The sequence below is a fragment of the Protobothrops mucrosquamatus genome, unplaced genomic scaffold (genome assembly GCF_001527695.2).
Source record: "Protobothrops mucrosquamatus isolate PMUCROS unplaced genomic scaffold, P.Mucros_1.0 scaffold_294, whole genome shotgun sequence".
Classification (NCBI taxonomy): Eukaryota; Metazoa; Chordata; class Lepidosauria; order Squamata; family Viperidae; genus Protobothrops; species Protobothrops mucrosquamatus.
The window spans coordinates 1,733,412-1,760,117 of NW_015386370.1; the positions used below are offsets into that span (position 1 = coordinate 1,733,412).

General features: G+C 41.4%; 1 protein-coding gene across 1 annotated transcript in view; it reads right to left on the minus strand.

The window, feature by feature from the left end:
* Window positions 1-10,565: 10,565 nt before the first annotated feature.
* The window catches only part of PRRX1 (paired related homeobox 1), a 75,588-nt gene continuing 59,447 nt past the window's right edge, over window positions 10,566-26,706 (minus strand). Inside the window, exons 2-4 of the mRNA XM_015832028.1 lie at window positions 19,298-19,473; window positions 15,195-15,376; window positions 10,566-11,713 (exon numbers count right to left, since the gene is read on the minus strand). Coding sequence (XP_015687514.1) covers window positions 11,572-11,713; window positions 15,195-15,376; window positions 19,298-19,473 — 500 coding nt within the window. The 3' untranslated portion in view covers window positions 10,566-11,571. The remainder of the gene's footprint in view (window positions 11,714-15,194; window positions 15,377-19,297; window positions 19,474-26,706) is intronic.

The window sequence follows — 26,706 nt, forward strand, 5'->3', positions numbered from 1 at the left end:
TCTCCTCGGTTCCAGGAGAAGAGTCAGTTTGCAGGGAATTGAGAAGACTGTAGCTGCCAGGATCAGCACCTCATTTATGATTTGGTATCGGAGGGGGAGGTGGACCTGGCGGGTATTACGGAGACCTGGCTGGGCCAAGAGGGGGGGTGCCCCTCGTTGAAATGTGCCCGCCAGGCTACCGTGCATTTCACCACCCGAGAGCCCAGGGTTGGGGTGGGGGGGTGGCGGTTATTATTAAGGAAGGCCTGGATCCAAGGGAGACCACTGTGCCGCAGACTGCCGGTTGTGAATCCCTAGGTGTGAAGTGGGGTCATGGGAGGCAGCAGGGCGTGCTGATTGTATACCTGGGAGGGGCGATACATAGTCGTCGGGATGGGCTCGAAGAGTCACACTATCGGCTCTACCGCTATGAGACCCCCAGACTGTTAGTCATGGGGGATTTCAATCTGCCATCGTTAGGTGAAGCATCTGAGGTGGCTCGGGAGTTCATGGCCTCCATGACGGCCATGGACCTGACCCAATTAGTAGATGTCCCTACCCACACCGGGGGACACACACTGGACTTAGTTTTTGCCTCCGGCCAGTGGCTGAGTGATCGTGGTTTAGGGGAAATAGTTGCTGAGCCCCTGTCATGGTCAGATCACTCTCTCCTTCGGCTGGCCTTTCCTACCGCTACGCCCCACCGCAGGGAGGCGGAACCAGAAGTGACAAAATGGTTCCGCCCCAGGCACCTGATGGACCCTGAGAGGTTCCAGACGGAGCTTGGGCCAATACCTGAGACCTTGACCCGCGGCTCGACTGAGGACCTGGTGGCCGCCTGGAATGGTGCGGCTGCGGGGGCCCTGGACCGGGTTGTGCCTTTGCGGCCCCTCACCCGATGCTGGTCTACCTTGGCTCTTTGGTTCTCCGAGGAGCTAAGGGTGATGAAGCGTCTGAAGAGATGCCTAGAGAGTAATTGGAGGGCCACCCACTCCGAATCCAATCGGAAATTGGTAAAGTCCCATTTAAGGACTTAACTAGTAGCGATAAGAGCGGCGAAACGAAACTATTTCTCCGCTCTTATCGCGTCTGCAGGTAACTGATCTGCCGCCCTGTTTAGGGTGTCCCGCTCCCTCCTTCAGCAGAGGGTCCGGGATGTCCCTTTGCAGGGTCAGGCAGAGGAATTTGGGTGTTACCTGCATGACAAAATCGATCGGATCCGGGCCGGGTTAGCCTCCGATTGGACTAGTTCAGGCGGGCCAATGGAGGCAGGTCTTGAGTCCATTTTGTGGGAAGAGTTTGATCCTGTGACCCCCAAGGACATGGACAGGATACTGGGACGGCTGAACACCACCACATGTTTACTGGACCTGTGTCCCTCCTGGCTGGTACTGGCCTCCCGGGAGGTTACACGAGGCTGGCTCCAGGGAATCGTCAACGCTTCTTTGAGTGAGGGGTTCTTGCCGGCCTCCTTGAAAGAGGCAGTGGTGAGGCCCCTCCTCAAGAAGCCCTCCCTGGACCCGGCTGCTTTGGCCAACTACCGGCCTGTCTCCAACCTTCGCTTTCTTGCGAAGATTGTTGGGAGTGTGGTAGCACAACAGCTCCCTCAGCACCTGGAAGAAACTGTCTATCTAGACTCGCGCCAGTCCGGCTTCCGGCCTGGGCACAGCACGGAAACGGCATTGGTCGCATTGGTTGATGATCTCTGGAGGGCTCGGGATAGAGGCTGTTCCTCTATCCTGGTCCTGCTAGACCTCTCAGCAGCTTTTGATACCATCAACCATGGTATCTTGTTGCACCGGTTAGGGGGGTTGGGGTTGGGGGGCACCGTTTTATGGTGGTTCTCCTCCTACCTCTCGGACCGGACGCAATTTGTGTTGGCAGGGGGGCAGAGGTCAACCTCGAGGCGCCTCACTTGTGGGGTACCACAGGGGTCGATCCTCTCGCCTCTCCTGTTCAACATTTATATGAAGCCACTGGGTGAGATCATCCGTGGTTTCGGGGTGGAGTTTCATCAGTACGCAGATGACACCCAGCTGTACATCTCCACCCTGGACCACCCCAACGATGCTGCGGAAGTGATGTCCCGGTGCCTGGAGGCCGTGTGAGTCTGGATGGGGAGGAACAGGCTTCATCTCAACCCGTCCAAGACCGAGTGGCTGTGGTTTCCGGCGTCACGTCATAGCCAGTTGGTTCCATTTCTGGCTATCGGGGGCGAGTCATTAGCTCCCACGGAGAGGGCCCGCAACCTGGGCGTCCTCCTGGATGCTCGGCTGTCTTTAGACAATCATGTGACGGCCGTGGCCAGGGGGGCTTTTCATCAGGCTCGCCTGATACGCCAGTTGCGCCCCTTTGTGGATCGGGACGCCCTATGCACGGTCACTCAAGCCCTCGTTGTTTCCCGCCTGGACTATTGCAATGCTCTCTACATGGGGCTCCCCTTGAGGTGCACCTGGAGGCTCCAGCTAGTTCAGAATGTGGCTGCATGGGGGATTTTGGGGGCCTCTAGATGCTCCCATGTAACACCTCTCCTGCGCGAGCTGCACTGGCTGCTGGTGGCCTTCCGGGTGCGCTTCAAGGTGTTAGTAACAACTTTTAAAGCACTCCATGGCAATGGACCTAGGTATTTGCAAGACCGCCTCCTACCAAATATCTCCCAAGCTGGTCAGGCGAGGGTGTCTCTCCCGGAGGAATCCCATGGCAGCCGGTCGGTTACGGCCGACCGCTGGGGGTCCCCCTCTCGGAAGAGACACCGTCGAGGACGGGAGACCTTACTGGACGGGGGGCTGGATGCATGTTAACCGGACCTGCGCCTCTTCCGCAGAGCCCTGAAAACTCATCTGTTCCATGCGGCCGGTCTGGCGTAGTTTTGATTGGGTTTTGTTAGGGGTTTTATATTTTAGAGCAGGCTTTTATGTAATATTTACTGTGATTTTTATTATTGCCTGTTCACCGCCCTGAGTCCCGTAAGGGAGATAGGGCGGTATATAAATTTAAATAATAATAATAATTAAGATCAGGGGGAAGACCGCTTATGCCACATGGCATTGCTTAATCTCCAGTGTTGTGTAACCATGCTATCCTATTTTTTTGCTCCCAATTAAGATCAGGGGGAAGACCGCTTATGCCACATGGCATTGCTTAATCTCCAGTGTTGTGTAACCATGCTATCCTATTTTTTTGCTCCCAAGTCAGTTGTAAGGTAAAGGTAGATATATTGGCCAGAAGCTTGGACTCAGTAAAAGTACATTCTCCCTGGAGCACCAGGTTGCAGCCAAAGTTTGATACCTGGAATGTTTTCAAACCTTGTCGCTCCCCACTTCCCAATTCTTTGTTGCTGGGCCCAACTGTAGAAGCCACCAATCAAATTCACTCCTGCTTCTATTGGATGCCACATTGTCTCTAAATACCATAACTAACTCCCTATCCTATGACATTTAACCATGAGAAAAAGATCCTAATTGGTTTTTTCAGCAACCTTGTCCTTCATCAGATTGTCTAGAATTATGTCCTAATATGACTTTCTAATTATATTCAACAGATACATATTTTTAGCAATCTGTGACCCTTTGGGTCATCGTTTCAGTTATTTGCTTACCTAACACTCACTTATTTACTTATCTAACACACTCCAACTCACACCACACTCCCGTGCATTTCAGATCTCTTGTGCATATCCTTGTATTCCCTCCCCAGCCTACATGGTGCCATTTGCACACCTTCATGCACTCCTTTGCAGCAAGAGTCAGGAAAGGCTCATGAGTGTGCATGGGCATGTGTAGGAGTTGCTGTACAAATCAAGATAAGCACACAGGCATTCCAGTGTGGGTTGGGAAGGGTGCGCAAGGGTGTGCAAAAGTGCACCAGAAATGCCCTACGGGTCAGGGAAAGAGCACAGGGATGAGGCATGGGTTGGGAAAGGTGTGCAGGGATGTGTGAGAGGTGCTGCAGGGGTTGGGGAAGATGTGCAAGAATGAATTGTGGGTTAGAATGGATGCACCGAGGTTCACAAGAGATGCCGCACTGGTCGGGGTGCCATGCAGTTTGGGAAAGGTGCATGTTTACCTGCAAGAAGTGCCACAGAACTGGGGATAATGCACAAGAGTGTGGTATAGGACAGGAACAGTGCACAGGAATTCAGCATGGATCAAAAAGGGTGCATGGGACTGAGCAAGAGGTGCTGCAAGGGTCAAGGAGGGCAAGCAAAGGTTTGATGTAGATCAGGAAGGTGATGTGTGGGGGTACGCAAGAGATGCTATTCAGGTTAGAAAAGGTATGTGGGAGTGTACAAAGGGCCAGCATGACATGAGCGCAGAGGAGCTGGGAGGGTTGCAGGGTAGGGAAGACTTGCGAAAGCAACTTCCAACATTCCCAGCTGGCTTCTCCATGTTATAAGTCTATAGTATTCAAGTATAGGTGTCCACGACAGGCGGGAAGATGGGGACTAGTAAAAAAAAAGTCCCTTTTTACAAAAGCTGCATGTAAAAAAGGGCCACAACTTCAAGTCATTATCTTGTCTTTGGACATCCCTTCTCCAGGACATGCCCCAGTACTGCAACCATTAATATAATTTTGTACTTTTCTTGTTGTTAAAAATAAACAGGTTCTAGAAGGACAGAATGCACTCTAAGATACATTGATCACACTTTTGGTGGTTGTGTAGCATCCACCACCAAATCTGTCATGATTGAACATCAGGAATCAGCCTGAAAGTGTGGAGATTGGGAGAACCTTAGGAAAATCAGTTCATAAAATGAGGAACAGGAATAGTTTGGAAAGAGCAAACCAGATGAATTAAAAGGAGAGAGGGCTGAGAACTGCAAATAGTGCAGGGAAATACAGTAACACTTAACTCCCATTTAATTTATTATTTATTTTCTTCGGTCATACAATTATTATTAGGAAATACATTTTCTTGTCAAAGTTTTGTTGTTAGGCATCCACATATTAAATATTTAGGAATTATAACCTGAAAGGTTATAGTGTAGAACATGTTGCAACCTTTGTACCAGAAAGATTGGCTTCAATATAGAAGGCATTGCCTGGGCTTTTATTCCTATCTCAAAAAATGATCTAGTAGAATCTCTGTTGCCTCTTCATATTCAAAAGTGGTAATAAATGGTTGGCATTTGATATGATTGTAGTATAAACTGAAGTATAAATTTTCTAAGACAGGATCAATCATATTTAATGGTGAATAGTCACTCCTAATTAACAATTAGCATTTAAAATTACACACACACACACACACACACATATACACACACACATAATATAATGTATAATTAAAGTTCTGTGGTTTTTTTGTGGTACTAGAAAACTGCTTAATTCTGTGGAAGCATCTTTGCTTAGATCATTCAAAAAAGGTAATGTCAATTGCTAACTTGTTTTATAAAATCACCTTGTTTGGTTGGAGGATGTAAAACAAATATATTACTCCTACACCTTGTTTATTTGCCATATTTTACTGCAGACCTTGTTTCTAAACAAAAATCAAATAATTCAAGTTGAAGGGATGGAATAAAAAAGATATAAATGAAGTTGGAGATTTATTCCATACTGTATTGCTAAATTTATTCCATACTGCATTCCATACTTCTATTGGAATGCATCTTTTGATCATTGTACAACATTTAAATGTTCTACTTTGGTTCCAACTGAAATAAGTTTAATGTTTGTGTAGTTGTTATCTAAGCAAAGGGAAATGAAAAGTTACCTAGATCAAAGAAAATGAAAATGTTTTAAACTTCAAGTTATAATCTAGTGTACGTTCAAGTCTATGATCAAATCTATTATCCTTGGATTCTCAAAAAGATAGCAGCAGCAGATATGTGTCAAATATATTTATATTAATGGGGAACAGATCCGGGAATGCTTATTGATAATATTTATTAATACTCAATGGACTGCTGTATGGTTTGGTTCCTTGGCCAAATTGCTACAAAGCAAGGTAAAGGAAAACATTTTGAAATTAGTAGTTTAATGTATGTCTTCTTCCCTTAAGCATAATAAAATAAAATGTAGTCTTTCTAAAAATGTTTAAGTGATTGGGTGAAAATAACAGGTTTTTTTGCAGGATAGAGAAAGTTTAATATTCTTATTGGCAGTAGATGGATGAAGATGATGAACAATTGGAAATCAGCCAACTGCCCAGCACTCCAGCATGCGGCTTGTTTGTGTTAATAAAGAATTTGCCAAATAGATTGTCCATAGAAGAAATCAAGGGAAGCCTATTTGAGACGTGATTTCTTTTTAATACATTGAATATAAACAAAACTTTATTCTGAACTCTTTCCCAAATTACTGTTGGAAGGATAGATTCCAAAGACTAATATTGTTTGGAATGGATACATTCTTGCAAATAGTAAATATTGAGAACTATTTACTTATACACTTTTCTTTTCTCATGTTGTTTTTATTCAAATGTAATATAAATAAAACTGACCAAGTTAGATTAAGAAAAGGGTAATGAATTGATATGATGTATGGTTAAGTTACTCTTTTTCTCAAATAATTAATATTCTGGATATTATCTTCTATAAATGAACAGTTAATTTCTAAATTATGAGTATCCAAGGGAAAGCGTGTACTTAAATTAAATGATCAAATTTATAAAATATAGTACCTGGGAATTTCTAAGGGAAGAAATTAACTATGAGACTGTTAACTATGCCAATACAGTTTCCCCATTCTAAATTTAGATTAGCCTGTATGTACCAAAAAGATGTCTTACCTGTCATTTTATTCTGAGGAATTTTCCATTGTATATTAAAAAAATTAAAATACAAACTTGTGATTCTTAGTATTTATCATATTTTAATGTAGAATGGTTGACTTTTGGGAGAGATCAGTAGGTCAATTCTGTTCTCAGTCAGTTCTCATGTAGCTGGGCCTACTCAATGGAGCAGAGAGAGGTTCCAGGTTGGCCCTTCAATCATCAGCCTGTAATTATCTCCACACCATTCCAATTGAAAACAAGCCCATTTCTTCTTTGGATCTGAAGTATTCCTTGATTAAGTAGAATATGGTCCAAAATGCTCAGGTCATAATATATCTGTAAAATGTTACAAAATTCTAGGATATTGATTCCAGAGAACCAAGAATTGTGGTTTGTTCAGTCAGCATTTTTCTATTTCCCAAGTTTCATGTTCCCATTCTAGGCTTGGAATATTAAAACAGTTCATGGATACTGATGTCCAATGGTGATGAGAAAGTAAAAAGACTTTTCCTTTTCACTTATTTTGGAGATTGGCTGTACACAAACTGGGCAGCTGATTTTCATTTTTCATCCCACAAGAAATATAATAAGACAAAAATGACGCATGTGCAAAGTTCTTGCTTTATCATCTTCCAACTCCACCTTCTGAGTAGTATTGGCCAAGGTGCCAGATTTCATCAGGCCAAACATTTGATACTTGGGAGAGGTAAAAGTGGAACTTGGCCAATGAAGAGAAGAGCCTGCTAGGTGCCTACTCTAGATTTGTTAGTCCAGGCCTTCTGGCCAAGTTGGTGAGCGTTCAGAAACCTGCTAAATCTAAATCCAGCTCAGCCAAATTTTGTCACAGCTGGATCCTTGTAAAGTTAAGGACATGGTCAATAGCAATCTAAACTGGACCAGGCCTCAAGCCTGATACCTGTATAACAATCACTTCAAAACTGTGAGCATTTGAACTGCCCACAGGGGGCAGGGGAATGTAAAAGAGCAGCCAATAGATAATGGTACTGGTAACGGTAGTAGTAATACTTTCCTTAATTCAATATCTTGTGCCTCTGCCCTTGCAAATTTCAAGTTGAAGTAACATGATATGTCCATCACATCATGCAAGCTGGGTTTTGGGATTGGGGGGGGGGGGTAATCAAATGTAAACATGAACAATCTAGCTGGAGAGCTTTGTGATTATAAAAAGTAATCCTTTCTCCTTTCAGTTTTGATCCTTTCCCAATAATTAGCAACAATAACATATAACATTCCACTGGCATCTGAGCAAGTTCAGTTATAGTTGTTATTAGTTCAATTTGTTTGTGTCTTTTGGTGTGAATTTTACAGGATTAAATTCCCCCTTCTGAAAATGGTACAGTATGCTGTGAATTCAAATCTAATTACCTCTACACTTTTTTTCAATAAAAGAATGAAATTCAGAGTTTCATTTCACTGTATTATGTAGCATGTTAAATTATTGGGTAATAAGTACCAGATTGCTGGTTTATACTGAGCACAAGTGGCACCAGCCGAACAATGATTCAAATCTGAACAGAAGGTTAGACTTATCCTTTATAGCTAAAACCTCTACTAGAATGGGTGACCAAATGACACAAGAAGCATAGACCCTTTCTTGGGGTACAAGGGGTAAGTGTCTCATTCAGACACTCCATCAGACTTTCCTTGAGGTTCAGACCCAGCTGGGCAAAGGCTTCCTTTCCTATTCATGCTGATCAACATTCTTCATTACCAATATCCATGTGGAAATAAATCTGTTCCATGAAGTCCAATCATTTGGAAAGACAAGGAGGACTGATTCACGTTTCTCACTTGGGCACTAAGAGTATTTCATCTGCCTTCTCATGAGTTGCGTGGGAATCCTGTAAGTACTTACAACTACTGCCCTCCTCTAAAAATAGTGAATACGGGGGAGAACACCTTTAAGTTTTAAACTTTTTTACTCTCCTGGTGATCGTGAGTTTTTATCTATTTTATACTATGGATTTATATATTTATATATATATATATATATATATATATATATATATATATATATATATATATATATATATATATATATATATATATATATATATATATATATATATATATATATATATATATATATATATATATATATATATATATATATATATATGTTTTCTGAGGTTTTCGCGGGTGTTTGTACGTAGGTCTTTAGTTATTCGGGTTTTCTCCTGTGTAGAATTAGAAGTGTCTTGGCGACGTTTTGACGAAGTCACATTCGTCATCTTCAGGCTGGTGTCTTCAGCTTTGTGCTTCTGGGAGTAGTGTGTGTGATCGCAGCTGTTTCTTCCTTTTAACTGCCAGTGGGGTTTGAGCTGATTGGGTGGGAGCTTGGCTATGTTCTGATTGGGTGGAGGTGTGTTCTGATTGGTTAAGGAGCTTGGCTGTGCTCTGATTGGATGGGGGGTTGGCTGTGTTCTGATTGGATGGGGGAGTGTTCTGTTTGGGTGGAGGCTTTGTTGTGCTGAGATTAGTTTGAGTTGCAGGGGCATTTGAGATGGTGAGCTCCATTGCTGTTGTTTGGCTTCGTGTTCGTGGTTGTGCCACATCTTTATGGTGGGTGTCAGTTTGCTTCATGTATGGATTAGAGGGGTTTAAAGTGGCTAATGATGCAGAATAATCAGAGAAGCCATCGAGATAGAAAAACGCCCACACAGCATGAATAAACGAGATGATACCTCCCGCCTACCAGCCATTTGGAAACCCACCCTTATTGGCAAACGAGTCCCTAACACAAAGAATGACACCAGACCCACACTCACGAAAACCACACAGGATGTCACCACCACATATCCACGCAAAAAGCAAACTCAAACCCACACAGATGATGAGGCACGACCACAAACTAGAAGCCAGTCCACAGCTGCATCATTAGCCACTTTAAACCCCTCCAATCCACACATGAAGCAAACTGACACCCACCATAAAGATGTGGCATGACCACGAACACGAAGCCAAACAACAGCAATGAAGCTCACCATCTCAAATCCCCCTGCAACTCAAACTAACCTGAGCACAACAAAGCCCCCACCCAAACAGAACACTCCCCCATCCAATCAGAACACAGCCAACCCCCCATCCATAGTCTCGTGTCGGTTCGAGGAATTGGTTAGTCTTGTGTGGAGGTGGGTTAGTCTACACAGCCAAGCTCCCACCCAATCAGCTCAAACCCCACTGGCAGTTAAAAGGAAGAAACAGCTGCGATCACACACACTACTCCCAGAAGCAGGAAGCTGAAGACACCAGCCTGAAGATGACGAATGTGACTTTGTCGAAACGTCGCCAAGACACTTCTAATTCTAAGCGGGAGAAAACCCGAATAACTAAAGACCTACACACATATATATATAATTCTAGGTTTGTTTGTTTGATTGATTTCTATAGCCACCATCTCAGCAAATAACTCTGGGTGTTTCTTTTCTGAATTCTTTTACCATTCTGGAGCTTCTTCAATACTTCTTAAGCAAAAGACATCTAGATCAGCTAGCTCATGGAAAGGGAGAAAGTTGGAACTGGTAGAAAAGCATTATATGTTGTCTTTATTTTATAACTAGGCAGAAAAAATATTGCGGACCAATGCATTGTTTCCAGCTCTATTAGGCTGTCATATTCCGTGATGCATCTGGGCAAATCTACATATTCAGTGACCTTTTGAGAAGTCATCTCTGTTTTCTGCCTGAGGGAATCATACTTTATTCCTGAGAGTTGTCTTTCACACAGAAATTGATTATTTTAGAAATTCTACAGGATCCACTTACAACCAGAATGCTTTCAGTTCATTTTATTTGTTTAATAAAAAAGGAAAACTCACAAAGCTTGCATGTATATCTTATATATATAAATATATACAGTATATATAAATCAAATGATTTCGGGCAATACTGTTGAGTATGGCATGAAACAAAACAAGTAGCAAACAAAGTAAGTGGAGACTTAGTCCAATACAATAGGCTTAAGCATGCCTATTTCTGTATTAGATTAAGGCCTCCGATTTTTCCATTGGAAATTAACTTTCATTTATAGTACCTGCACATCTGGATTCTGCTCTTTGGGTTTCTCCAAGATTTGTAAGTTTGTACCAGCTTTTCAATTCCACAGAGTAATATCTCAAATACATTCTTATACATTTTCACCAGGATGAAGTGTTCTATGTGATTTGAAAATTTATACACTCCTACATTGGCAGAAATTGGTTCAAAATAATGTATTTTTATATTTAGAGATTCTTTGGAAACCAGCATAACAATATCAAAGAGGTTGTGGCAGAATAAACAGTAACACACACTTATCTATAATCAAAATTGACTTCAAACAGCTAACAGAAGGAGAGATTCTAGCCAATAGACATAAAAGTTTAGATGCTAAGGCATCAGGCATATGCTGGTGTTCACAACATCAGTTGGGATCCCTTGTGCTTTGAATGGATCAGAGCATCAATGACCATGAGGATCTTTGGCATAAGATTTCAGATTATTTTAGAAGACTTCAAATAAAAGAGTTGAGGGGCAAACCCAGAAGTCCAATGGGGGACACAGAAGAGTCAAGTGCAGGATCTTTGGATTTGCAGTCATTCCTAGGATGAATTCAAGCCTTGTGTCCTTCACCAAAGAAGCTCCCAGAAGAGATTTCTTGGCACTTTTGCAATATTTGTGGGGGTTATTTGTATTTGCATTTTTATTTGTATTTGTAGCATCATGTTGGAAACTGTTTTCCATTCACTTGGATCCTGCTTTATCTCCAATGCAAAACTTTAGCTCAGGTTGATGGTCTTTCTAAGTCTGAACAAATGGCAAAGAAGGACAGTTGCCTCTTTCTAGATTTGGGCTGTTCTTGCAGGTTGTTGCCCTCTAATTTACGGTTGGCACCTGGTTCCTCTGTAAACTATATTCCTTTGCCTTCAGTCTCAGATTGGCAATGCTGTTAGCCATATTCATGCCCTGAGCTGGGTTGGCATTGGTACAGGAAGCAGAATAAGAAGCCATGGCAGTACTGGGAGGCAGAGAAAGAAGAGGGGAGGGAGGAAAAAACAACACCAGATCATCTTTTGATTCTACAATTCACGTGCATGCAGGTGACCTACATGAGGTATGTCAAGTATCTAGAAAAATAACTGGCTAGTTTACTGAAGTCTTGCACTGCAGTTTGATTTTTAGCAGTTAAAACTTTACATGGCATCTGCAAATGAAGTAACTAAGAAAAATGGAAGGATAGAAGCTTGGAGCCAAACATTTACAGCCATATTATGCAACTGTATTCCACCAATCTTAATTTCTAACGAGTACTACTGATCTTGGAATGATGTGCCAGGGCTATGGCTCAAAAAAGGGTGGGGCAATAAGAAAAGCAAACTTATTTCAACTGAATGCATTTTTATTTTAAATAAGTTATCATTCCCTGTGTACATAATAATTGTGTCCTGATCCTAAAACAATTAAAACCTAGCAACAACACTTGTAATGGAACAAAATATCATCTCACATATCAGACCTTCATATTATGTTTTCTACTCTGAGTTAGGAACAATTGGAATAGGAACCATTCCAGACCTGAATCTCAATTGTGGAAGTGATTGATAATTTGGTGAAGACACCCCCAATCTCGTGACCTGCAGCCATGCCAGCTGGGAATTCTGGGAATTGCAAATCCAAGCTGTCTGTAGAGCACCAGGTTGGGAAGATACTACTGCTAGTACACTTAGGAAGAGCCTTTAATCATATTGTACACATACAAGATATTAATAACCATATAATCCTAAAACAAGTGAATTCAGTTTGTCAAGGTTCTCTTGTCTAGCAGGCAGATACACATTTAGTGTGGAAGAACTACTTCTACATCCCAGATCAGAGTATCATAGGAACTATTATCACAATGCATATTCCAATGTGGAACGAGGGGATTAAAATATACTTTAATTTACAGAGAATTCATTTCTATAGGCACACTTTCTAAGCATCTCAATGTTTAATACTCCTCTAAAAGCAGATTTATGTGTACTTCAGTGCATATGTCAGATTTTTCATAAGTAGCATTAAAAAAGGAACATAAATGGATCATGCAGAGAATAAACAAAATTGCACATGTTTAACCAGGACACAAAATAAATGGGACTGCCAACTGATAGCACTTTGGTCTTTCTAGTCATGGGTCTCTTTCATACCTGTAGCTTTTATGGTTTCATTCAGGTTCCAAAGTCTTATAACATTTTTTGTCTACAGATTAGATTTATCACTGGATGAAGAATCTGGGAATCAATCCTACAAAGTATAAATCAAAACTGTTATAGGGCTGCTAATCCTGTTACAATCAGGAATGCAGAATTCCCGTGGCTCTCTCCATGCCAGAGTCTGGATCCACAACCAGGCAAAAGTATCTGAAGAAAAGGTCTGAGTAGAACTCATAGGTCCTTCTGATTCACACAAGTCTCACTGACATGAGTATAGTAAAAATAGTGATCAATGCTTTAAAAACCTACAGAGCTAAATTAAAAGTAGCCAAAAGAATATTCTGATTATTTTTTTCTGGGACATTTTTTTATTTTTTTGGAAAATATTTCCAACTATTTTCAGCACAAAATATGTTGCTTTCTGTATCTACTCTGTGTGTATTGGTGGTGTGTTATAGGCTTGTCTATTTGTGAGTTCCCTAGAAATCTGTTTTGAGTTTGACAGCTTAATTTTAATCAGGCACTGACCAGTGGCATCTGTAATGAACACTTCTGAGAACTGGTGCACCAATTTTGTTCCAGTGGTTCAGTACCCATTTCTTTGAAGAGAAGTGAATTAATCTCCCTTAGGTTTACCAAGTTCCTCAAATAAACCCATTCATTTCCAAGAATCTGGTGCTGGAAATATTCCCAGTGGTTTAAACCCAATTACTGTTTGCCAGATCAATCAGCCTTTGGGTTCTGCCTTGCCTTTCTCAGGCTTACTGGCAATCAAAATATTTTTTAAAAAAAAATGACATACCAAGCAAAAACATGGTCCATATTTATTTTTGTTTGTTTTTCTTTGTTATACAGAGTTTAGCCAAGAGCATTTCCCATGAGTTTTGTGAAATACTGTTTGCTTTGGGGGGGGGGTTTCTTCTTTTTCCCCCCCTTTGAAAAAAAGACTTTCAAAGGATGATCTTTGAGGGTGGCAGGCAAAAGAGCTGCCAACGGTATAAGAGAAGAAAACAACAGTGATTAGGCCTGGGAATAGTTCTTCCTTTGGGCACAGGAGCCAATTACTGTGGAAACATGACCTTTTCTCATAATTTGTCAGAAATTAAAAGGGCAGCTTGCCAGATGAGATGTGATGAATCAGTGTTGAGTCAAAATGACAAAGATGCACCAAACCATTTTTCAGAGATTAATGAAAAAGTGAAGAATAAGTGTCTGTGGCTTTGAATATACTGCTTTGGTTCGGATTGGACAACAGTCCGCACATGAAGCATTGCTGTAAAATGGACCTGAGGGGTGCCAGCACTACTTGGCCATGTTGGCTGCATAGCATGCGGTATCATCATGTCCAGGGTTTGATTCTTATTTGTTTGGACTGAACTAGGAAGGATCTGCACTGCCTATCCAATAGAAATTCTAAAGAAACAGCCACTGTCAGCAGTTACCACAGAAATGAGAGCTGAATTGTACCCCTGTTTCTGAGGCTGAGAGCAACATTTGGCTTGGGATGGTTTTTACCCAACACCCTTTTCCTTCTACCCTCAGGATATATATCAGGTATGCCCAGTACTTTTTTTCTAAAAATTTTTTTTTTTTTTTTTTTTTTTTTTTTTTGATGCCGGAACTCACATATGTCATACAACCTGCCTTGCCTAACTCAGGCACTGAAACCAAATCAAGCCATCATCTATGTATCATTTAGGAGAGGGGTCTTGCTACAATGTTTTGCTTTATAAAGAGAATCATTAGTTCTGACTATATATATTCTGTTAGCTATTTAAACCAAGTGAACAAGGGTCACAATGGAATTCCAGTGAGTCCAGTGTGTGTCCCATTACTCAATCACTTTCTTTTCTTATCTTCCTTGTTTTTCCAGAAGAGCCTGCCAAACTCCTTTAAATCCCCTTTCTTATTTTTCTCAGCACTAACCTTTTTCTACTTTTCTATATCTACTCCCACTTATGCTTGGTGTCTTGGCCAGAAAGAGTGTAAATTCTCAAAGTAGCCTATTTAGACTATAATCTATAAGTTTTTGCTTTGAAACTAGCTTGCCAGTCACAGCTTTTTCCCAAAGAATCTTGTGAACTTTAGTTTGCTGAGAGTGCTGGAAATTGCTCTCATTCAGTTCATAACTGAGATAAGATTCTATGGTCCTTACCTAGGTTTCCCCTTATATGAACATTATCCTTATTTGGACATACATGCCTCAGGGTACATACAGTTTTTAGGCTTTGTCACCCACCTGGAAGGAATGACAGGTGGCTGCAGTGAACCAGAGGCAACCAACAGGGGTACAAGATATATAGTCACCTGTAAGGAGAGGCAGTTCCCCAGGAGAGATAGTCAGTGGCTCTTGGCGCTGGGCGAGGTACAATTGGTTGCTCCACTGCAGTTACATCACCTGAGTAAGACTTAAGGAGGGATGCATTTTTGTTGGCCAGCATTGCTCGCTCATTCCTGCGAAACTTTGCCCGCCTGTTCTGAAACCACACCTAGGAAGAGAAGCATACCAGAACCAGGTATCAGATACTGTGGTATGAAAAAATGCATTGCAATATTCTACATCAAAATCAAAACAGATCCCTTACTGCTCCAGTCAGCACAGCATAAAAAGTTTCAATTCACATAGTGACTGTGTTTTTGTTGGCCAGAATGGGATGTTTTTGGTTCACTGAGGATGTTAAAATAGGATTTAGGGAACATACGTTCAATACTCTACTCACAAGAAGGAGCAGGGCTGGCATTTTCAGGTAAAGGAATGAATATACTCCACCATCAAAAAAGGAGAGAGAGCACTGGTAAGATATTGGATCAAGAGGTTAAGATGAAACAACCATACCATCATTTCAGCTTATCTAACCTGAGATTATGACCTTTAAGAAATGAGTAACTTATTATTCCATACAGGGCTAAATGTAATCATTACATTTTAATAAATATGCAATAAATATTAAATATTAAATAAAAATGAATAAGTTACTAAGCTATATAAACTATTTAGTAAATATGGCCCATTTATCTATAAAGCAGAGATGGGGAGAATACTTTCACTCTTAAACTAAACAAGTGTGAAAGAAGAAAAGTGCAATTGTGAAAATTTTCAATGATCTACTTAGAAAAAATCAAAGGGATCTAGTGAGGTGTTTTGGGGGCTCCAAAATCTTCCTCCTCCTCCTCCTCCTCCTCCTTTGTTTTTATTATCAGTTGTAGTGAGCAGGATGCTGCACTCTGGTGGTAGAGTTATTCACAACTGGATTCTGGCTGGAATTCCTTTTTTCAAAGAAAACCTCTTGTGTTTATTACAGACGTTAACTCCCAGTAAATTTTGGAAACTCTTCCACTCATTCAAGCAAGGAGCCAAACCTAAATCTTTGACTAGATGCTATTGGAAAGTGAGAGAGGAAAGATGAAAAGGACTGACAGTGAGCCTCTGCTTGACATTCCTCTAGGTTTGCCTGGTTCCTCATATGAGAAAAATCCTTTGGATAAATAATCAAATCTAATGGAATGAGGTTATTCATATTCACAGTTTTTCTAGGTTTTGGAAATGATTTCATACTTAGTTACCACCTTTCCCATTGCATTTAAGAAGCTATCGCATTAGGCTACTGTATATAAGCTATTAAGAAGTAATTGTTTCTACTTCTTAAAAAGTAAAATCTTTGAATAGTGAGATTGGTAGCATATGCATTTAATAAATAAATAAATAAAATCAATCTATGGGATAAAAGGCAAGCTATGAGCTGGTTTAGTCAATGGCAGGTACTGTACTTGGCAAGCAGCAGTAACTGTAAAGAGGAGAAAAGGTTTGCCTTGCTGAGAGATGCTCTCTGACTGTCTCATCTATTTGACTGATATAATTATCAACAAAATGCTAGAAGTGGATCAGGGTGAATACCATATGTGCAACTATTCACAATCCATATCCCAGCTCTTCAAAATAATGTTGAGGCTTCTAGCAATCACTTTAGTGAATGCAATGAGCATATGTTTCTAAACGTAAAAATAAATTGGGCATCCCTCTGAAAACTTCAGTAAAGTCCACTACTTTGAATGATTTTTGGGGGCAGCCTTTTTCTTGGCTTAGAACATGTCTATGCTGTAAATTCAGTTAGAAATACAAACATAAATTTTGACATCTCATTCCCACTAACTTTCTTCAGACTGTTAGAGCAAAGAAAGTTTGTAACTCCTTCTAGAATCTAATAATTTTTCCCTGTTGTGGTATTTTATAGATTAAAGTCAACTACAGAAAGATAATCTACAAAAATATGGATATTGCTAGTTCCTTGGGAAAAACACTTTGGGCACAATCCAACCCAAACAAAACACATAACTCTTTCGGTTTTACAGGAATTATTTACCATGGCTTGTTGAAATCACAGGAAACCTACAATGATTATGTCCAGAACATTTATTCATAGAATCCCACACTGAACTGTTTTAAATGAGGAGCATCTTCTGTTGAAGGAGCAAATAAAGTCTTGTTCAGCCAACAGTCTGAATCCTAGTTAATCCTCCCAAACAAAATGTCCAGTTTCTTTCATGTACATTTGTGAGATTAAGGAGACACTGGAGAAAATATTGGCCATTATATTTGCTAACTAGGAACAAGAAGCTTGTTTTTATCTTCTATCGTTAATGTTTTCATTCCAGAATATAGGTTGCAATTATCTATAACTTTTCTTTTCTAAAGTGCCTGTTATTTGTATTTGTATGTATTTGTTACCTTTGTTAATGTTGCCTAAAGTAGTGTAAGCTTTTGGGAAATTGGAAAGGCTGCATCTCAGGAACATCAGTATTACATTATACTGTACTGTCATGGCATCTCTGTAACTATCTTAGAAAAGAAGGGGTGTAGAGCAGTAGTTGCAGAATTCTGCAGGGCACTTTTATAATTAGACCCTGAATGAGTCTGTAGTAAAAGAGCATGCTGTTATGGAACATTTATGGAAGAACAGGTAATGATACTCTCTCCCATAATCATTTCTAGTTTTTGAAGAAAATGTTAGTTAAGACAATGTTTTCTAGTACTTTTGCTCATATAATAATGGGGATACAGAATTGTTTGCATAACCTAGATTTAGTTTTAGAAATTTAAAAATGGGAGGTTTCCAGCTCTTAGGGTTGTAAATTTATGACATAAAAATATATAGAAAGATCTGTAGTGAGGGAATAGTTTTAATTTGTCTAGAACTGGTGCCCTAATCAAATACTTATCCACTTACAGGTAGTCCTTGACTTACAATCACAGTTGAGCCCAAAATTTATGTTAAGTAATTTTTACCCCATTTTACAACTTTTCTTGCCACAGTTGTTAAGTGAATCACTGCAATTGTTAAGTTAGTGACATTTTTCTTAAGTGAATCTAGCTTTCCCATTGACTTTATTTCTCAGAAGGTCCCAAAAGTGACCTTGGGATATAGTTGTGAAGCATCTGAATTTTGATCATATGACTATGGGGATACTCCAACATAAGTCTGAAAAATGGTCATAAATTACTTTTTTCAGTACTATTGTATCTATGAATGGTCACTAAATGAACAGTTGTAAGTTGAGGACTGCCTGTATTTCATCCTTGCTCCTTGAAAGTTGTCAAAATGTGGAGCTCAGAATAAAACATTTAAGTCAACAACTTACAATAAGACAATAAGACAAACTAAAACAATACAATAAGACAAACTAATAAGAAATATTGGTCTTCGTAATTAAAGAAAACAATTATTTAACATTTTATTTTAGCTTAAAACATTTTAGCTTAAAAATAATCTAATTAGTGAAACATTTTAGCTTAAAATAATATAATTAGTGAAACATTTAGCTTAAAATAATCTAATTAGTGAAACTATTTTTATATGTGAAACTATTATAAATGTTCAAGTATTAAAATTCAAATATTCATATTGTAACAACCTGCTAAAATGGTTAATACTTTTGGTTGTAGCATACATCAGCTGAATTTGAATGGATTTAATTTATTGGAGTTCCAAAAATGTGATCCAAATGCTATTCTTAAATTTTGAAACAGCTATTCCACTGCATGGGGATGCAGGGATTAAAAAAAAAAAAAGGAACAGCCTTTTTCTCCCATCTTATGGCAGATAACTCTAGCAACCCTCTATATCCACAATACAGCATTGTTCTTTGTTTGTTTGTTTGTTCGTTCGTTTCCATACATACATTCTGATGCCTAGTATATGAAATAAAATACAGGGATGGGGAAATCAAAATACGTTTTAAAACAGCAGAAATAGAAAGATGGATCCATTTTTGAAACAAAAACTTCTAAAGGGGGCTGGAAGAAAGGATAATATGTTTACCTCTTTGTGTTTTTTTTGTTTTTTTTTAAAAAGATACAAGGAACAAAAAGAATATGTCATCTGGTCTGTTCTTTGGGGTGCTGGAATCATTACCTGGACCCGAGCCTCAGTGAGGTTGACCCTGCGTGCAAGGTCTTCTCGTACAAAAGCATCTGGGTAATGTGTCCGCTCAAAGACTCTCTCCAGGGCCTGAAGCTGGCTGCTGTTGAAGGTGGTCCTGTTTCGCCTCTGCTTTCGTTTCTTCTTCTCTTCAGAATTCAGCTGATCACCTGGCAAAGGAGATAGCCGAAAAACTGGAGTGGGGAGGTGATTCAGTAGATCAAACAAAACTGTTCATCAAACAAGTGGCTTTTGAAGATTGAGGTTTTTTAAAAGAAAAACTGCATGGCAATTAACAGGTGAGGTCAAATATAATCCAAAATAGCAGTAAAATAGAACAACATGCAACTTTGCATAAATGTTCTATGGCTGCTCAAATGTAGGGTAATCTTACATTACTATGGCATATGAGTGGTCATACAGTTTAGTGTTTCAATTTCATCTCCCTTTATTGGCTGAGTGAAAAAGTAGTATTGTCTTCTTAACGCCAAAATCGCGCCCACCCCATTGCCGGCAATGGGAAAAAAGTCGCGATACATCGCAACACGTCACGTGACAGCACGAGTTTGACACCCGTGTTGTAGAGCCTTTCTGCAGAGCTTGTTTCTCCAAGACCACTGTCCTCCATGGACCAGACAGCCATGTGTTTATGCTGTGGAACCTGCCCCCACACGAATGGTTTACTAGCCAGAGAAAACAGCAATGACAGCATTATGATAATAACAGGGAAATGGAGGAGATCTGAAAAAATGGGCCATAGCAGATGTCCAGATGGAAGATGTGCTTGATAAGATTCATGGCATTATAAAACTTACATTTCTTCCACTAAGTGAATTTCCTTTTTAACTGTCCTTTTTATTGTGATATTATCCAGCCCAGCCTTACCATTGCTCTTTCTAATAAAACTATTATAAGAATTCTAATTATTAAACATGCATGCATAATTTTACAATACATTCACTCCACAGTAAGAAAATACAATATGCTGGGAACACAGCGACCTCATAACCCTGAAGGCAATCTCTATAGTAAAGTAAGACATAAAATGGTCCCTTAAGTATCATTACAGGGTGGAAAGCAAAGTACAGGAACACACAATATAAAAACTTCAGCTGGGAAAAAGAAGGAAAAAAAACCCAACACCCACTCCAACAGCAAAGCAAACCACTTCAGGTCAACCACGATCTTAACTGTGCAAGCCACAATTAGTGAAATGATTAATAGCAGAATAAAATAATCCAGTTGAGCTGCCAACTTTTTTCTGGCAAAACCTGCTGAGCTTTTGATAGCTACATGATGGCTAGAAATGCAAAGCCTAAACTCTTCTGTTTATTAAGAAATTACAAGATATTGTATGAAAAGTAGAACTAATACAAGCTTTTTGTCTCTGATTAATGTGCTAGGGACGGTATCCCTGTTCCAAAGAATCAATAATGGAGTCCTAAGAACCATTAGATGTTTTTCACAAGAAGCCTGCACTTAATCTGAAGCCTTTCTAATATCATATTTAATCTGGAATTTTGTATGTGATATATGTATGGTAACCATTCTACCCTAAGGGATTCATTTAAGTAATACTTGAGAGTATTTGCCAGAACATACAACTTAACATTGCTTTGAACAGTATTTTTATGTTTGGGTTGGGGGGGGCATTGTTTAGTCATTTTGAATGCTCAATTGAAAAGAAAGGTATGATGTAAATTGAATAAAAAAATAAATGATACATAAGAAAACTCTTTTTCCCAATCCACGAAGGGGGAGTGAGGTGGGCTTTATTGTTGCCTACAGATTCTGGGAAGACTGATCCCAGGTGTAATCACATTGTCAATGTTGTGATAATTAAGAAATTACAACCATTTTACCTTTTGCTTTTACTGTGCTTTTTCTGCTGTTTGAGAGATTTAGATGTGGAAGGGGGGATGCTCAAGCATTTTCAGTTAGCCATAGCAATTGCAGCTTTGTGTGAACTCAAGGTCAATGTTAGATAAAGTTTTGGCAGGTTGAGAAGTTGGGAGGAAAGCCCTGTTTTGGAATAATTGGTGAATGTGATTTATGACAGCCTTTCTGGGGCGGGAATTACAACTTGTTACTTTTTATCTGGGGGGAGGGAACTTCAGTCTTGGGTTTAACTATATAAGTGCCGATACTTTGTTTTTTGAATAAAATGTTCTTTAAGGAAGAAATCTTTGCCTTGAAGTTTTTTTAATTGGTTTCATCTATCGGAACCATGACATTAACCCAAGACTCACTTTTTCTTTAATTTTATGGGGTCCTGAGCTCCAGTCACCTACCTAAGCAGAAGGGAGGCTGACAAAGACTCAGGGAAGATCCTAAAATGGAGAAGCAGGAGGAACCTGTCACCAGCACCACAACCACAGCTACTACATCAGTGGATGGAGCGCAGGCCATCGCACTGATAGAGAGTGTGGTTTCTGAGACTCCAGCAGCAGGGGCAAGACCAAAGATCTGAGAGCACATCTGGTCATCGGAATGGACCCTGCCTAGTGGAGACTCATGGCATTCAGAGATGGCCCAGCTGAAGAAAAGGTCTTCAAAGGGTGCTGAAATTGAATTTCCATTGATTGCCTCCCAGGAGTTACACTCTCCTGATCATAGAGCAGCTAAGTGGGTGGCGCCATCAGATGAGTCGGGTGAGTGGAAGTATCTGACTGCAATCCAGCCAGTCAGTCGAGCGTTTGAGGTAGATATTCTAAGGGCTAGACATGGGAAGCAAGGAGTGGGCCACCCACCCATTGCTGATCAGCAAGCAAGATGACAGGCACCTCCGAGACTGTTCCCAGTCCAGGAGAAGCCCTACTCTCATCGGTGGAGCCAGGGCCACTTCCCCGCGACTGAAGCCACCACTTTAACCTCAAGCCCAGTGTGGAGGAAAAGCCTGGATCATCGGCAGCAGTGTGCTAGCCCTGACCGTCATCAGCAGTCGCTGAGTCCTGACCGCCACCAGCAACGTGACAACCCAATGTGTCGAGAGCGGTATGTTAGCCCCGAGTGGCATCGCCCCTATGTGAGCCCTGCCCAGTACCCATGCCACTGTAGTCTGGACTATCACCGGCGCAGGGAGCCCTGATCATCACTGATACCAGGACCACCTGGTCTGTCACTATCACTGTCGAAGCCCTGAGTCTCACCACCGGCAACGCAGCCCTGAATACCATCACCAATGCTACACCAGCCCAGAGCCCATGCCAAGGTTTGATCAGGCAGGGAGCATTCAACATGGCCTGATGCACCAGTATGGATGGCTGCACGCCTTGCTAGACAGGCAGCAACCTGTAACACCCCCACCTTTTAAACCCACTTTTGACGGAGACCCTGAGAAGTTAACTTTCTTTTTGAACCAAGTGCATTCCTATATGAACTGAAATGCCAATGCCTACGTGGACCCTGCCATGATGGTCGATGTCATAGCAGCAAACCTAGAGGGGGAGGCATTGGAGTGGCTGAATAGCTTGCACAACGAACAGGCACCAGAGCTATGGGACTACAACCTATTCATCCAAGGGCTAAGGGCCAGTTTCGAGGACGAATCCATAGCTCTACAGGCAGAGAAGGACATTCATGAAGTGAAACAGGCAGGTAGACCAGCAAAGGAATATGTGCATGCATTCCAGAGGGTCGCGGGTCACATTGAGCGGTGGCCAGAACAATCCCTGGTGCACCATTTCAAGAATGGCCTGGACCCCCATATGTTCCAAGCCTGTGTCTATCATGGGATTCCTGACCAACTGCAGGAGTGGTACTGGGTAGCAGTAAAGATGGACATAGACCTGACCTGCTATAAGAAGCCGACGACTACCTCACTGGGACCCAGGCCAGAACCGGCGAGATGACCACCACCTCGACAATCCCCAGCAGCAGGTGCATTGGAACCTCCTAGGCCATCTTCAGCCCCACCGATCAAATGTTTTTGATGTGGCCAGCTGGGTCACTGGGAAGCAGCTTGCCCATTCCTACAGCAGAGAGGTGGCTCAGCCCCACCGGAGAAAAGAAAAGTAACCCAGCCATCTGCCAGGGAGAAGTCAAATTGGGTCACACAAGAACCCGTTGCCCAGGTCACCTCATCCACTCAAGAAAGTCAAAACCCCAGCTGATTCAGGCACCGCATTAGCTCCCTATGACAGCAATGACGAGGGGGAGAATGACCCGATGGTGAGTCGACCTATTCCACCTTTTACCCTTTCGGCCAAACTTATAGTTCCTAAGACAGGAACTCAAATGGATGTACGGGTATTGGTAGACTCGGAGTGCTCACGATGCATTATCACGATGCCAATTGCTCTCAAATTGGGCATTCGGGCAAGGTTACTCTCCAAACTCATGAAGTTTTAACAGGAAGGTGGGTCTTTAATGGGATGAACCCTAGTCATTCATCTAACTGAGCCAGTGCAGCTAGAAATAGGTGAACATTGGGAGCTCATCCGTTTTGTGGTGGCTCTGAAAATGACTGAAGCAGTGATTCTAGGCCTAACTTGGTTAGACAAGTGGAAACCCTTTATCTGGTGGGAGAAAGGGATGAGAACCCTAATTTGCCCATAGGGCCATCCCCTCCCTGTTCCTCCTTGGACATTAGTGGCGAGACAGAGCCGCTGGCCAACACGATAAAGATAGCCACCATCCTCTTGCCTGGAGAGCCAATAATCCCCAGCAAATATTGAGACTTGGCAGAAGTGTTCAGTGAAAAGGAATGTGATGTCCTGCCACCCCACAGACCAAATGACTGTGCCATTGAGATTTTACTGGGAGTCAAGTTACCAAAGCCAAAAATGTATGCAATGACACCCCTCAAGGTGGAGGAATTGCGGCAATACATTGACAAGAATTTGGCCAGAGGATTCATTGAGCCGGCCAAATCCCAAGTAGCAGCCCCAGTACTATTCAAGGAAAAGAAAGATGGGTTGCTCTGTCTTTGTGTTGATTCTAAGGGGCTCAATTGCATGAGTGTGGAAAATATGTACCCCCTCCCTCTACTGAAGGATCTGTTAACCCATCTGGCAAAGGGGCAAACTTTTACTAAATTAGATTTGAGAGAGGCATATTACTGCATGAGAATAAGAAAAGGCAATGAATGGAAAACTGCTTTTAACAGCCCTTTGGGCAGCTATCAGTTCAAAGTTATGCCATTTGGATTACAAGGGGCTCCTGCTGTGTTCATGCAGCTGAGTAACCAGGTGCTACACGATCATTTGTACAAAGGTGTTTTGGTGTATCTTGATAACATCTTAATCTATACCGAGACTATGGCAGACCATGTATCCTTACACATAGAGATGGGTTGGCTTACAAAGGGGGAAAATTATATCTGCCTGAATCACTGAGGCTCCAAGTGCTCCAGCACAATCATGATGTCAAACAGGCTGGTCACTTTGGTTACTTGAAAACACTGCATTTAATTCGGAGGCAATTTTGGTGGCCAGGCTTGAAGAAAGATGTGGAGAACTATGTCAAAAGCTGCGCAGTATGTGCCACCATGAAGAGAATTCTAGGGAAGCCCCCTGGACTATTACAGCCTGTTGCAGACCCCTCCCAACTGTGGGAAGAGATCGCTATGGACTTTATTGAGTTACCTGAAAGCAGAGGAAATACGGTAATATGGACTATGATTGATCTTTTTTTAAGCAAGCTCATTTCATCGCCTGCTCTGGCCTCCTGTCAGCCCAGAAACTGGTTAAGATGTTCCTTAAACATATTTACAGACTACATGGCATGCCAAAACATGTGATCTTTGACAGGGGGTTCAATTTACAGCCAAATTCTGGAGAATTTTTCTAAAAATAATTGGCTCGACGAAAGGATTGTCATTGGCTTTTCACCCATCTATAAATGGGGTGGCTGAAAAAGCGAACGTGATGGTGGAGCAATATCTTAGATGTTATGTACATTACCAACAGATGAACTGGACTGACCTCCTCCCTTTCGCTGAAGTGGCTTACAACAACACCGTCCACAGTAGCACTGGTTTCACACCTTTTAAAATCGCTACTGGGAGGGAATTCATCCCAATCCCTGAATACTCCCAAGATCCCCCTGCTTCTCAGACTTTAGATCAATGGGTGCCAGCTTGGAAGGAAGTGTGGGACAATGCCCAAAAAGCGTTGAAGAAAGCCTCAGAAACATTTAAGAAATAAGCTAATAAAAAAGAGCCCCCAGAGATCATTTCACATTGGGAAAAAGGTTTATCTGTCCACAAAGTATTTAAGACTCAAATTGCCTAGTAAAAAATTGGGACCAAAGTACCTAGGTCCTTTCTCTATAGTGCGAATTCTGAACCCTGTTACTGTAGAACTAAAACTCCTTTGACTTTTAGGGAAGATTCACCCTGTATTTCACTGCAGCTTGTTGAAACCTTTCAGGGAATCAACTTTAAGACCCCCTCCCAAGAAAGCACCTGGGCCCCTTGTGGTGGCTGGGGAGACCCATTACGAAGTGAAACGTATTTTCGACTTTAGGTTATATAAAGGGAAATTACAATATTTGGTGCAGTGGAAAGGCTAACCCTTATTGGAAGCTACTTGTGTGAAATGTACTGATGTAAAAGCTGATAGACTTATTCATACGTTTTATGACAAACATCTGAACAAACTGAGGGGAAATCCTTAACCTGTGCTTCTGTTAAGGGGGGACAGATGTCAACGTTGTGACAATTAAGAAATTACAACCATTTTACCTTTTGTTTTTACTGTGCTTTTTCTGCTGTTTGAGAGATTTAGATGTAGAAGGGGGGGATGAGGGAAATGCTCGAGCATTTTCAGTTAGCCATAACAATTGCAGCTGTGTGTGAACTCAAGGTTAATGTTAGATAAGGTTTTGGCGGGTTGAGAAGTTGGGAGGAGAACCTGCGTTTTGGAATAATTGGTGAATGTGATTTATGACAGCCTTTCTGGGGTGGGAATTACAACTTATTTATTTATTTATTTATTTATTTATTTATTTATTTATTTATTTATTTATTTATTATTCCAATTTGTATCCCGCCCTTCTCCCGAAGGACTCAGGGCGGCTCACAACATTATTAAAAACAAAAAGAGACCCACACACCCCACCGAATAAAACCAAATTAAAACCAATATTTTAGTGTTGTGATAATTAAAATTTCTAAAAAACCCAATTTAAAAATCCTCCCTAGGCCAGGCCCGCTTGTTGGAAAAGCCATGTCTTGAGGGCGCGGCGGAAAGTAAGGAGATCCGGAATAATCCAGATCTCGGGGGGTAGTTCGTTCCAGAGGGCAGGGGCACCCACAGAGAAGGCCCTCCCCCTGGGGGTCGCCAGCCGACATTGCTTGGCCGACGGCACCCTGAGGAGACCCACTCTGTGGGAGCGTACCGGTCTATGGGAGGGAATCTGTGGCAGAAGGCGGTCTCGGAGGTAGCCAGGTCCTATGCCAT